Here is a 12,864-nt window from a genome sequence, read left to right as displayed (position 1 = left end):
GTAGCATAGGTAGATCACAATAATAAATAAGAATAATAACAATAAAGTAAGTAATAAGATAAACTAAATAAGATAACTAAACTAAAACAGCGGTTGATTCTAGTGCAGAAATGCACTAAGAAAGAGGGTCGGGCTTCTCTCTCTCTCTGGGGGTTTATTCTAAAGTGTGCGGACGGCGCCCCCTTGTGGCTGAAGTGTAACAACACACAGGAAAGTAAGATGGCGACCTCCACGCAGAGGCACTAGTGTGGAGAACAACACACAACATATCAGGTAGGCTCCTGAGATATGTGAGTGTGTGTGTGAGTGAGTGAGAGTGAGTGAGTGAGTGAGAGAGAGATTGTCCTGATGTATCCCTGATGTCCTCTAGGTTCCGTCGGGATGTCCCGTCTGGCGGTGGTGACCGGTGGGTCCCGCGGCATCGGGGCCGCCGTGGCCCGGCTCCTGGCCTCCAGGGGCTGCCGGGTGGCGGTGCTGTCCCGCGACCTGGACGCCGCCCGCGCCGCCGTGGCGTCGCTGGAAGGAGGTATGGTGACCTGGGCCCCGTTTCCCGATAACGATGGATCCACGCTCGTACGATCCATCGTACGATGGATCTCACGCAGCATCGTTAATTTTAGGGGAGCGTTTCCCGAAACTCATCTTAACATGAACGCGCGTGCTCTGCTCTTACGACGTCGTAGGATTGTAGCTGTCTACTCACACGGTGCTGAAATGGGCTCCGTAGGAGGGGGACACGCAGGAATGTTGTTGGATTAAACTATATTTTGTGGCAGCAAAAAAATATCTCCCCATCAAGGCCAACAGCAGAGTAGCCTACGAAAAGAATAGACTAATATGAATACTACAAATATTAAAACACAATTGATTTGGTCTAGGCCGACATATGCTATATCAGTCCTAATCCCGAACGCACCGTGCGTACATTGTTTCACGGCATTTTCTCCCCTGAAATAATTCCATATTAAAAAAATAAAAAATATCATGTGTCTGTGTGACAACTAGGCCTATAGCATTTATTTAAATGTGCTGATTTCTGAAACATGCTTTGCGCCGCAAAGAGGGCAGACTTTCTCTGATTCCTGCATTCCGTTTCATTCAGTCATTCATTCAGTGATTGACGCGCCGCGCACTCTCCAGAAACTTTGGAGTCAACATTAAAAATGCAACGTTCCATTCATTCATTATCATTCAAACGCAGAGGCATTGACATGGCTATTGCTGTTGCTGGTCTAGATCGAGTCCTGCCCATATTGTTGGGCAGGGGGTATGATGGTGCGGGCAATGTAAGCGGGAATGGCACGCATCGCAGCACAGTTTCCCGCAGCAGTCTACGTACAGAAAACCACGCTCTCAACTTGGCGATTGTGCACTCCACTAAGGTCAGGGAGTTCGTAACTGTCTAGACACGGTCCAATAAATAGTGAACTTCATCACAGCCTCACCGACGCGCCTACAGTGCTTTATGTCAAACAATCGCAACAAAAAACGCCTGCAGAAATTATCCGACACCCGCTGGTTTCAGCATGATTCATATACAGTATGTCTTCTGTCATTGATCAATATGAGGACATTTTAACCACGATGGTTGAATTAAAATCAGAGGGAGACAGCAAGTGCCGCTCGCAAGCGACCTCCCACACAAGCAACGGAATCATTTGATTTTATTATATGCCTTGTGATAGGGTGCCTTGTGACGTGGCGTTTCATCGGTTTATTTATCCACATTTATTTTTGGAATTTTAAATTGCTGCAATAAATTATATTTGTGTTGACTTCTAACATGTCTCTGTCTTTGCTGTTTAAATCTAACAGTAGTCTACGAGTAGGCTAATATATATGCTAATATATATCCACTGTTTTTGGGCTATTGCGAAATAGCGCCAGCTGGATAATCAGTGGTATTGGATGACGTGTTTTAATAAAACACATCCAATACACGGAATGTCCAGCTGGTGACTCCACTGAGGCTATAGTAACGATGCATCCTAGTGCTTAACGAGTACCCCTGTAGGCGTCGTTAGCTACGAGGGTTTTAACGACGTCGTTACGTAACGATGCTTTCGGGAAACGGTCCGAAAATTCTGCGATGATCGTACGACGGTGTTAACGACGTCGTTAGGCTAACGATGCTTTCGGGAAACGGGGCCCTGATCAATAATAATAATAATAATATGATATGGTAATATGGCCTTAAAAACATATCAACACATCACCAACCATGTTTCTAAAGCATGTAAGTTTTAACCTTTGAGGCGAAAAGTCAGGAAATAATAATAATAATAATAATAATAATAATAATAATAATAATACTAAAGAATACAATAGGGTTCCTACGTTTTTCGTAAAATAAAAAAAATAAAAGATTTTCCTTAAAATAATACTGCCTATGCATGAATACTACTACCACAGTCTTATACTGAATTCTAATAATAGAATAGTGAATATTGCTAAATAATTGTGAATACTACTGAATAATACTTAAAACTACTAATAAAAGTGAATAAACCTGAATACTATTGACTTATATTGACTAATGGTGAATATTACTGATTTATAGTGCATATCACTTAATAAAAGTATATAATTCAGAAGTATACAATCAATATACTGAATAATATTGAATATTACTGAGTAATAGGGAAGCATACTGTATAATAGTGAATAATACAGACTAATAGTGAATACTACTGAGTTAGAGTGACCCTCCTGAGTAAGAGTGAGCCTCCTCCCCAGGCGACCACACGGCTCTGAGCTGCGATGTGTCTCAAGAGCAGGAGGTGAAGGCTGCCTTTCAGGAGATCCTCAAATCCTGCGGAAAGATCACCTACTTGGTGAACTCAGCCGGCATCAACAGGTGAGCTCCGACTCACACCTGCACACTGCTACACACTCCTACACACTGCTACACACTGATAGACACACCTTTTTTGAGCATTATTACAATGTGTGTGTGTGTGTGTGTGTGTGTGTGTGTGTGTGTGTGTGTGTGTGTGTGTGTGTGTGTGTGTGTGTGTGTGTGTGTGTGTGTAGGGACGGTCTCCTCCTGCGTCAGAGGGCGTCAGACATGCGCCCCCTGCTGGAGGTGAACCTGATGGGCTCCATGCTGACCTGCAGGGCCGCGCTGCCCAGCATGATGCACTCGCCTGGGGCCGCCGTGCTCAACATAGGTCTTGGAGCTCTGCTCTACCTAGTCCTCTACTGTCTTTACTCCGCTGTACTGTATATATGTACCTCTACTCTACTGTACCTTTACTCAACTGTAACTCTACTCTACTCTACTCTAACTTACTCTACAGTAACTCTACCCTACTGTACCTTTACTCAACTGTAACTACTCTACTCTACTCTAACTTACTCTACAGTAACTCTACCCTACTGTACCTTTACTCAACTGTAACTCTACTCTACTCTAACTCTACTCTACAGTAACTCTACCCTACTGTACCTTTACTCAACTGTAACTCTACTCTACTCTAACTTACTCTACAGTAACTCTACCCTACTGTACCTTTACTCAACTGTAACTCTACTCTACTCTAACTCTACTCTACAGTAACTCTACCCTATTGTACTTTTACTCAACTGTAACTCTACTCTACTCTATGCTAACTCTACTCTACAGTAACTCTACTCTATTGTAACTCTACTCTACTGTAACTGTACTATGCAGTAACTCTACTGTACCTCTACTCTACTCTACTATACTGTAACTGTAGTACTATGCAGTAACTCTAATTTACTGTACCTCTACTCTACACCAACTAACTTTATTGTACCTCTACTCTACTGTACCTCTACTCTACTGTACTCTACTGTACTGTACTCTACTGAACCCCTCCTCTTCTCTCCAGGCTCGGTGGTGGGTCTGAAGGGGCGGGCCGGTCAGTCCGTCTATGCGGCCAGTAAGGCGGGGCTAGAGGGCTTCACTCGCTCCCTGGCCAAAGAGGTCGGCTCCCGGGGGGTCAGGGTCAACATGCTGCTCCCAGGTTCTGTCTGTCTGTCTGTCTGTCTGTCTGTCTGTCTGTCTGCCTGCCTGCCTGCCTGTCTGAAGAATAGAATATAATGTTATGTTATGTTGTTTAATAACATGGCCAGCTCTTCCACACACTAGCCATAGGAGACTGTGTTGTGACTCTCATCTCCTCTCCTCCTCCTCTTCTCCTCTCCTCCTTCCCCTGTCTCCTCCCCTCTCTCCTCTCCTCTCCACCTCTTCCTCTCCTCTTCTCTCCTCTCCTCCTCCTCCTCCAGGCTTCATCAGGACCTCTATGACGGAGGCGCTGCAGGCCTCCTCCCAGCCCCTCCCCATCCCTCTGGGTCGGGTGGGGGAGGTGGAGGAGGTGGCGCAGGCCGCGCTCTTCCTCCTCCTCTCTCCCTACATCACGGGCCAGGCGCTGCTGGTGGACGGGGGCGTGGCCCTGCACCTGTAGACCTGGACCAGGACCGGGACCAGGACCAGGATCGGGACCAGGACCAGGACCGGGTCAGAGACAAGGACCGGGACCAGACCCGCCACATGTAGACCGTGGACCAGATGCACTAGGTTGTTTGGTTGCTAAGGGGAGGAGCTGAGCAGGGCTGTTGCTAAGGGGATGCACCCGGGGGGGGGGGGGGGTCCCTATGTGGCGTCGGGCGGTGACCGGCCTGTCCGGTGATTCTGTTAATAAGCTTCTTTACCTCCAACTGTCTGGTTGTCATGGTGACATTATTATTTTCTAAATGCACATTTTTGCAAAATTAATATCTTTTTGCAAATAAAATCTTTGAAACAGGAAAGTGTGTCAGTGGTGTAGCTCCACTCTGTAGTATTAGTACTGCTACTACTAAACATGTAGTATTAATACTGTTACAGTAAACATGTAGTATTAATACTACTGCTACAGTAAACATGTCATATTAATGTTATCGTGATAGCGGTGTATATCCCCCCCTCTGCTGATGCGGAAGCTGCGTGTGACGTCATTAATGGAGTTACAAGCAGGCTACAGACGCAACACCCAGAGGCTCTCTTCCCCGGCATCTCTGGTGACTTCAATCATGCCTCCCTCTCCTCCTCTCTGCCCACCTTTAAACAGTAGGTCTCCTGCCCCACCAGAGACAATAAAACCCTGGACTTACTGTATGCAAACACCAAGGATGCATACACCTCATCTCCACTCCCTCCCCTGGGAAGATCTGACCACAACCTGATACACCTCATGCCTGTGTACAAACCCCTGGTTCTCTGACAGCCAGCTGTGACGCGCACAGTGAGGAGATGGTCTGACGGGGCCGGGGAGGCTCTTAAGGACTGTTTTGAAACAACTATGTGGGATGTACAGGTTGATGATCATGGAGAGGACATTGACAGCCTCACACACACCTTCACAGACTACATTCACTTCTGTTTGGAGTACCCACCAGGAAAGTACAGTGTTTCTCCAACAACAAGCCGTGGATTACTCCTGACATAGAGGAGCTGAAGACGGAGGAGGAAGATCAGAGAGGGAAAGAGCAGCTACAGGAGGAAGATGGAGGACCAGCTGCAGAACAACAACGTCAGGGGAGTCTGGAGGAACCTGAGGCCCCGTCCACACGGGCGAAAACGATCAGTTTTCCTTTGATGCGTTTCAGGAATATCTCCGCAAAGACGGACTCGTTGCGAAAACACATCGAGCTGTAGAAACGCTGTAGTACATATTCAAGGCCAATATGTGGCGCTGGTTCTCCACAAAAAAAGGTGGAGCGCGTCAAGCCTGTGCACATCAAGCCCATGCGCGCTGTATATAAACATACAGTCGAGGAGGAGAACAGTTGTTGAACCTTTTAGATTGAGCAGAAATACTTTTTAATGTACAGTTAGGAATTCAATTTACCAAGGGGCTGTATTTAAAGCTACAAAAATAATACAAATCAAATAAAAAATCAACGCAACTCTAAAGTCCCCAGCTGGTGGGGGCGCAATGACGTCCTTGTTTGAGTTTCAGGCGTCCACACGAATCCTAACACGAAACTGGACGGTCGGCCCAAACGCACAAGACTTATGCGGTTTCACCAAAAAAATCAACTCTGTGTGGACGGGGCCTGAATACCATCTCTGGCCGACGTCCCATCTGATGAAGACGCTGGAGAGACTGATCCTTGCACACCTTTGTCCTCTGGTGAGCTCATCGATGGACCAACTGCAGTTCGCCTACCAGTCTGGCATTGGAGTGGACGACGCCATCATCTACCTCCTCCACAGATCAGTAAATGTGTAGTATTAATACTGCTGCTACACTAAACATGTAGTATTAGTACTATTGCTACACTAAACATGTAGTATTAGTACTGCTCCTACAGTAAATATGTAGTATTAGTACTGCTCCTACAGTAAATGTGTAGTATTAGTACTGCTCCTACAGTAAATGTGTAGTATTAGTACTGTTCCTACAGTAGATGTGTAGTATTAGTACTGTTCCTACAGTAAATGTGTAGTATTAGTACTGTTCCTACAGTAAATGTGTAGTATTAGTACTGCTCCTACAGTAGATGTGTAGTATTAGTACTGTTCCTACAGTAGATGTGTAGTATTAGTACTGCTCCTACAGTAAATGTGTAGTATTAGTACTGCTCCTACAGTAGATGTGTAGTATTAGTACTGCTCCTACAGTAGATGTGTAGTGTTCCTACAGTAGATGTGTAGTATTAGTACTGTTCCTACAGTAGATGTGTAGTATTAGTACTGTTCCTACAGTAGATGTGTAGTATTAGTACTGTTCCTACAGTAGATGTGTAGTATTAGTACTGCTCCTACAGTAAATGTGTAGTATTAGTACTGCTCCTACAGTAAATGTGTAGTATTAGTACTGTTCCTACAGTAGATGTGTAGTATTAGTACTGTTCCTACAGTAAATGTGTAGTATTAGTACTGTTCCTACAGTAAATGTGTAGTATTAGTACTGCTCCTACAGTAAATGTGTAGTATTAGTACTGCTCCTACAGTAGATGTGTAGTATTAGTACTGTTCCTACAGTAGATGTGTAGTATTAGTACTGCTCCTACAGTAAATGTGTAGTATTAGTACTGCTCCTACAGTAAATGTGTAGTATTAGTACTGTTCCTACAGTAGATGTGTAGTATTAGTACTGCTCCTACAGTAAATGTGTGTTCCTTGGATCTAAAACATGTTTGATTATCTGAGTGGAAACAGGGAGGAGCCAGTAGCAGAACAAACAGTGAGCCACCCCGCCTACATCCTGCTGCTAGGGCACACCTGTGTGTGTGTGTGTGTGTGTGTGTGTGTGTGTGTGTGTGTGTGTGTGTGTGTGTGTGTGTGTGTGTGTGTGTGTGTGTGTGTGTGTGTGTGTGTGTGTGTGTGGCAGCAGGATGGCTGCTGGCTGCGGGGTTAGCCTCACCATGCCCTGGGGAGTCCAGGTTCTCGCCTCCATCCTAATATTTGCTGCTTCCTGCGGTAAGTAGAGCCTGAATATGACTGGAGATTAACATGTAGTTAACCTTATAGTTAACATGGTGGTTAACATGTAGTTAGGCTTGTAGTTAACATGTAGTTAACGTGAAGCTAACCTCACAGCTAACATGTGGTTAACATGTAGTTGACATGTTAATCTTGTAGTTAACACATAGTTAACTAGCTAAGCTTGTAACATGTAGTTTACATGTAGTAAACATGTAATTAACTTGTTAACCTTGTAACTAATAAATATTAGTTCAACCTGTAGGTACTGTGTAGTTAACATGTAGTTAACATTAAGCTAAACTCACAGTTAACATTTGGTAAACATGTAGTTAACATAGGGATGTGGTGATGATGATGGAGACAGACACATCATGAAGCGAGTCTACAGACTCTTGGCAAACGGGCTCTGCTGTTTGTTAAAGGTCCCATGACATGCCACCAGGTGCGATTGTGTGATTAGCCGTTACAAGCCGTTTTGAAAATCTGTCTCTTATAAGATCACAAGTGGGCATGTCGACCTAGATGTGTGCTGGATAGATCAGTCACCTGGTGGCTGTCATGGGACCTTTAACTAGCGGTGGGTAGACCGGGCCTCTAGTGCCCACATCCGTCTAAGGGGGCGGGACTACCGGACCTCTAGTGCCCACATCATGCTGCTAGACGTAGCATGAGGGTGTGGACTGGAGACCAGAACCGCGTTCAATACGTCACTCTTCCTTTCCTGTCCCCACCTTCATCCTCTGCTTTGTCTGCTTCTCCTCCCTCCTCTCCTCTCTCCTCTCCTCCCTCCTCCCCTCTCTCTTCCCTTCTCTCCTCCCTCCTCTCTCCTCCCCTCTCTCCTCCCTCCTCCCCTCCCTCCTCCCCTCTCCTCCCTCCTCTCTCCTCCCCTCTCTCCTCCCTCCTCCTCTCTCTTCCCTTCTCTCCTCCCTCCTCTCTCCTCCCCTCTCTCCTCCCTCCTCCCCTCCCTCCTCCCCTCTCCTCCCTCCTCTCTCCTCCCCTCTCTCCTCCCTCCTCCCCTCTCCTCCCTCCTCTCTCCTCCCCTCTCTCCTCTCCTCTATCTCCCATCTCTCTCCCATCCTTCAGACACCAACTTCTCTGTGATAACCCGGACCCCCACCGCCTCCTCCCAGGGGGTCCTCCCCCCTCTGAACATCGCCTCCACCCTCCCAGCCTCTCCTCCGCCCTCCTCCGACCCGACCAGCCGTCCTAACATCTCAGACGCCTCCAGCTCTCCCCCAACATCTGAGACCACCAGCACCTCCAACACCACCCTGAACACCACCCTGACCACCGCCCTACACACCACCTCCAACACCACCCGACACACCACCTCCAACACCACAGGTGGGTGTTACAAGTGATTTCACCTCCACGTCACGGACGTATAAACTATGACATCACTGCAGAAACTATGAAATCACTTTAGAACGTGTGAGATCACCTTCTAACTACGATGCTGCCTTGAAAACTATCACCATGCGAACTATGACATCACCGTACAGACTATGGCATCACCAACTCCATTGTTCTCCTCACGTTCTCCTCATGTTTTCCTCATGTTCTCCTCCTCATGTTCTCCTCCTCATGTTCTCCTCACGTTCTCCTCACGTTCTCCTCCTGTTCTCCTCAGCAGTGCTCACGGAGCGGCTGGAGGAGGGAGGAGCAGTGCTGAGTGCGGGCCTGGTGGCCCTCATCACTATCCTGTCCATCGTGGTGGTGCTGATGGTGTTGGTGGTGCTCAGTCGGGCGCTGGGCTTCCTGACGCCCCCGTTTGAGCGGCTGGACAACGTGCCGCTGGTAGGAGACCCTCGCCTCAGAAAAACATTTACCTTCAGGGCGTTTATCAGACGCTTTGATCCAGACAGACTTACAATAAGTCCATTGGTCAGAGGAAAGAGACACAACAATATATCTCTGGTGGTACAGTAAGGATGTTCATAGCACTAACAATCACTAGGTTAACCCATTCTCTGTAGTACAACACATATAGCTAGGATAAGATGCTATACCATGCTAAGTACTATTTTTAAGTGCCAGGACGTACAAAATACAAGTGTGTACATTAAGTGTCAGGATGCTATGATTGGGTTATGTCTTGTAGTTAATGTCTTCCTATGACAGGATGAGCTGCGGTTTAACAGCTAGCTACACAGCAGGGACGTTAAAGTATCACATTAAGATACATGATGAAGCTTACAGGATGATGAATTAATAATGATCATAATAGTAGTCAGAATTACAGCATATTTAAGGGGGAATTTCTTCACAAAGGGATGCATCTTGTATTGTGTTTTAACTCTTATATTCTTTGTTTTTCTTTTTTTCAGGAGAGCCCAAATGAAGAATCACCGTTTGCACATAAATATTAAAGAAAATGCATATTTCAAAGTTCATATTCATGCTAATATAAGCTAATTTTCATGTTAATATGAAGCTCATATCCATGTTAATATAATGTTACGCGTAAAAAAATAACCATTACTAACCAAAAACTACAAAAACTGGACTTTAACACCATTTTGGAGACATTTCTAACTTTATATACATATCTTGAGTGCTTTATGTACCCATTAATCGACAGTGGTGTTTAACCTGCACATTGGGCTTTAATATAATGTTCATATTCATAGAAAGGGAAAGTTGGGATGAAACTTCAATGCTTCAGTTGCTACACAACTCCAGATACCAGGTTCGCTCGAGTTATTTGTTTAATTAATTCATGTTAATTCAAGTCATAATTTATCCTTAAAAGTTCATTCAATTTCAATAATTCAAACCTTTGCAGGCATTTTGAGGTAATAAGCTGATTAGAGTGTGACACCTTGAGTCTACAATATTTAACTGTTTCACAATATTCTTATTCATACAAATAAAGGCTTGAAATATTTCACTTTGGTTGTAATGAATCTATATGATCAATGAGTTTCACTTTTACAATTTTATTATTGAAATTAAGTACATTTGCTCAGCACCGATGTGCTTCGATGGAAACCGCCTCACACCTCCACCCGCCCGCTGCAGACTGGGCGTTCCTCCTGTCCCTCGAGACGGACCGGAGGGGTCTGGGGTCCGCGAGACGTCACGTGCCGCGACCGACCGCCTCGTGCCCAGGCTACAGAAGTGTATTACCGGCAGTGTGTACATCCATAAACACTTCCTGGCACGTGACAGTCGACGTCACTACCGTGTGTATGTGTATATGCGTGTGTGTGTGTGTGTGTGTGTGTGTAATATACATTGTGTGTGTGTGTGTGTGTGTGTGTGTGTGTGTGTGTGTGTGTGTGTGTGTGTGTGTGTGTGTGTGTGTGTGTGCGCGTGCGTGCGTGCGTGCGTGCGTGCGTGTGTGTGTGTGCGTGCGTGCGTGCGTGCGTGCGCGCGCGCGCGCGCGTGCACCTCAGTTGTGTGTGGGCACTTGCGCGTGGAGAGTTTGAAGTCTAACATGAAGCCATAAAACACAACGCAATAAATGGCATCGCTGGGAGGCCAAGACGTCTGTGCTGTCAGAGCTCCGGAGCGGAACGCGTCCCTGGAGAACACGACGGACAGAGTGAGTACCTCAGCTCAGAGTTTAAATTATCGCCTGGTGTTAAAGTCCCTCACATCCCCCAATGATCAATAATCAATTCCCTCCGTGATCGATCTCCACTCCTGAGCTGCTGGACGGGTTCTGGAGACGCGGAACTTGTCCGTGGACTTCAGCCTGAGTTGGGTGGTTCAGGTCAGATCGCGGCGCCTCAGGACGCAGGAGACCCGGCCCGACCCGGTCAGGTGGTCCGCAGGTTAAACCGTAGAATGCGCCTGGAGACCACGGAGGTCCTAGAGTCACACTGACCGCGTCACATTGCCTCTGTGACACCATAACAGTTATAATTCCGCAACACTGTAATAATGTGCTTAAGTGTCGGGAGATGGAAGGTATTTAAATGTCCACTAGATGGCGTGCATGTGCAGATGTCCGATCAAGTAATCGCTTATTAAAGGTGCCATGACATGCCACCAGGTGTGGTGTGATTAGCCGATGATAAGACATCAAAGGTGCCCTGACATGCCACCAGGTGTGGTGTGATTAGCCGGTGATAAGACATCACAGGTGTGCGTGTCCACCTAGATGTGTGATGGATAGATGTGCAACATTTGCTACATTCCACTGGGTAGGTTGATAGACAGATAGGTTTATTGATCTATCCAGCACACATCTAGGTGGAATACGCCCACTTTCTGCCCCTTATGATGTCATAAGGGGCAGATTTCCAAAAGGGCTTGTAACGGCCAATCACACCACACCTGGTGGCATGTCATGGCACCTTTAAAGAGCTTGGATGGGTTGAACCAAGCAGCGACTAGAGGTGGCGGCTGGTGATAAAAATTGTTGGTAGGGCGCAGTAATAGATTAGTAATAGATTCATAGATTTGACTTCCATGTATTCTGGTGCATTGGGGATGGCCACTACCTATTATCTATTACCTACTATTCATGCTACAGGCCGAAAGATTACATTAATATGCTTGGGGAGTCCGATTCCTCCACTGAAGTGGGTGGAAAGTGCTTTTACAACTCTCTGCTAGTTAGCTATCTATTTATTCTCTGCATGTAGTTGCGTTGCGCGATGCTGCTGAGGGAGGCAGCCTATTTGATTGATTTGCTGAATTGTCCAATCATGTGGTGATAAAAATTGTGAAAAACAACGCCATGGGTCTGGGGCGCACAAAATTGCAACCAGAGAATTTTCATGTGCCAATGAAAAGCTGTCTCTGCTTGATGGACAGCAAAAAGTTTGCAAACTCACATAGACTTCATCGTGGCCAGCGCCCCTGACTTGAAGGAGGGCTTTATTTTGATTGACCAATAACAAGCCTAGCCCAAAGAATTGACGTTCAGACGCATTTAAATGGTTGCTGGCCAGGCAAGTACGGTCCCTCAAACAATTAAACGAGGATAAACACTATGTATTTTTGTTGATTTATTTCGTATTTTTAATGGTTTATTCATCATAGTTGGCAAATATTTTTTTCTTGCCCATGTGGGGGCTTGGGTCAGGGGGTGTAATAAATCTTTGGCCTGTTAAGCCCATTGAGACTAATGGTGATTAAGGGCTACCTACCGCCACTTTTTGATTTGATTTATTTCTGGATCAAGACAATAAAAACAGTAATCCAAAGGATGACATGCAAAAGTACAATACTTATTTCCAGCATGGTCCTTAATGGTGTCTGTCTGTACTGATGGTGTCGATCTGTACTGATGGTGTCTGTCTTTAGTGACGGTGTCTGTAGTGTTAGTGACGTAGAATCGTACTTTAGTGATGTCGGGTCAGGATGGTTCCAGCTTGTTGTGAGCTTCAGAAGGAGCAGTTGTGCGTTGAGCCAGCTCAGCACTGTGACTCCGGCATTGTGCGTCACAAGGACGGACCTCTCCTCACCAGATT

General features: G+C 46.0%; 1 protein-coding gene across 1 annotated transcript; it reads left to right on the top strand.

Annotated features, from left to right (window-relative positions):
- The first annotated feature begins 219 nt into the window (after nt 1-219).
- Nucleotides 220-4,710, top strand: cbr4 (carbonyl reductase 4). Its single transcript, XM_084472542.1, has 6 exons — nt 220-273; nt 371-526; nt 2,737-2,857; nt 3,034-3,170; nt 3,855-3,989; nt 4,252-4,710. The coding sequence occupies exons 2-6, from the start codon at nt 382-384 to the stop codon at nt 4,428-4,430; spliced, it is 717 nt and encodes a 238-aa protein (XP_084328668.1). The 5' UTR covers nt 220-273; nt 371-381; the 3' UTR covers nt 4,431-4,710.
- The last annotated feature ends 8,154 nt before the right edge of the window (nt 4,711-12,864 follow it).

Source organism: Micromesistius poutassou (assembly GCF_964030765.1).
Source record: "Micromesistius poutassou genome assembly, chromosome: 9".
NCBI lineage: Eukaryota > Metazoa > Chordata > Actinopteri > Gadiformes > Gadidae > Micromesistius > Micromesistius poutassou.
Note: the sequence above shows the minus strand (reverse complement) of the source record. Positions and strands in the feature narration are given on the sequence as shown.

What these genes read in the sequence shown, in the direction of transcription:
- cbr4 (XM_084472542.1), top strand. Translation starts at nt 382, where the DNA reads ATGTCCCGTCTGGCGGTGGTGACCGGTGGGTCCCGCGGCATCGGGGCC. An exon ending in CGTGGCGTCGCTGGAAGGAG is followed by an intron (nt 527 to 2,736) that starts GTATGGTGACCT and finishes CCTCCTCCCCAG; the next exon opens with GCGACCACACGGCTCTGAGC. An exon ending in GGTCAACATGCTGCTCCCAG is followed by an intron (nt 3,990 to 4,251) that starts GTTCTGTCTGTC and finishes CTCCTCCTCCAG; the next exon opens with GCTTCATCAGGACCTCTATG.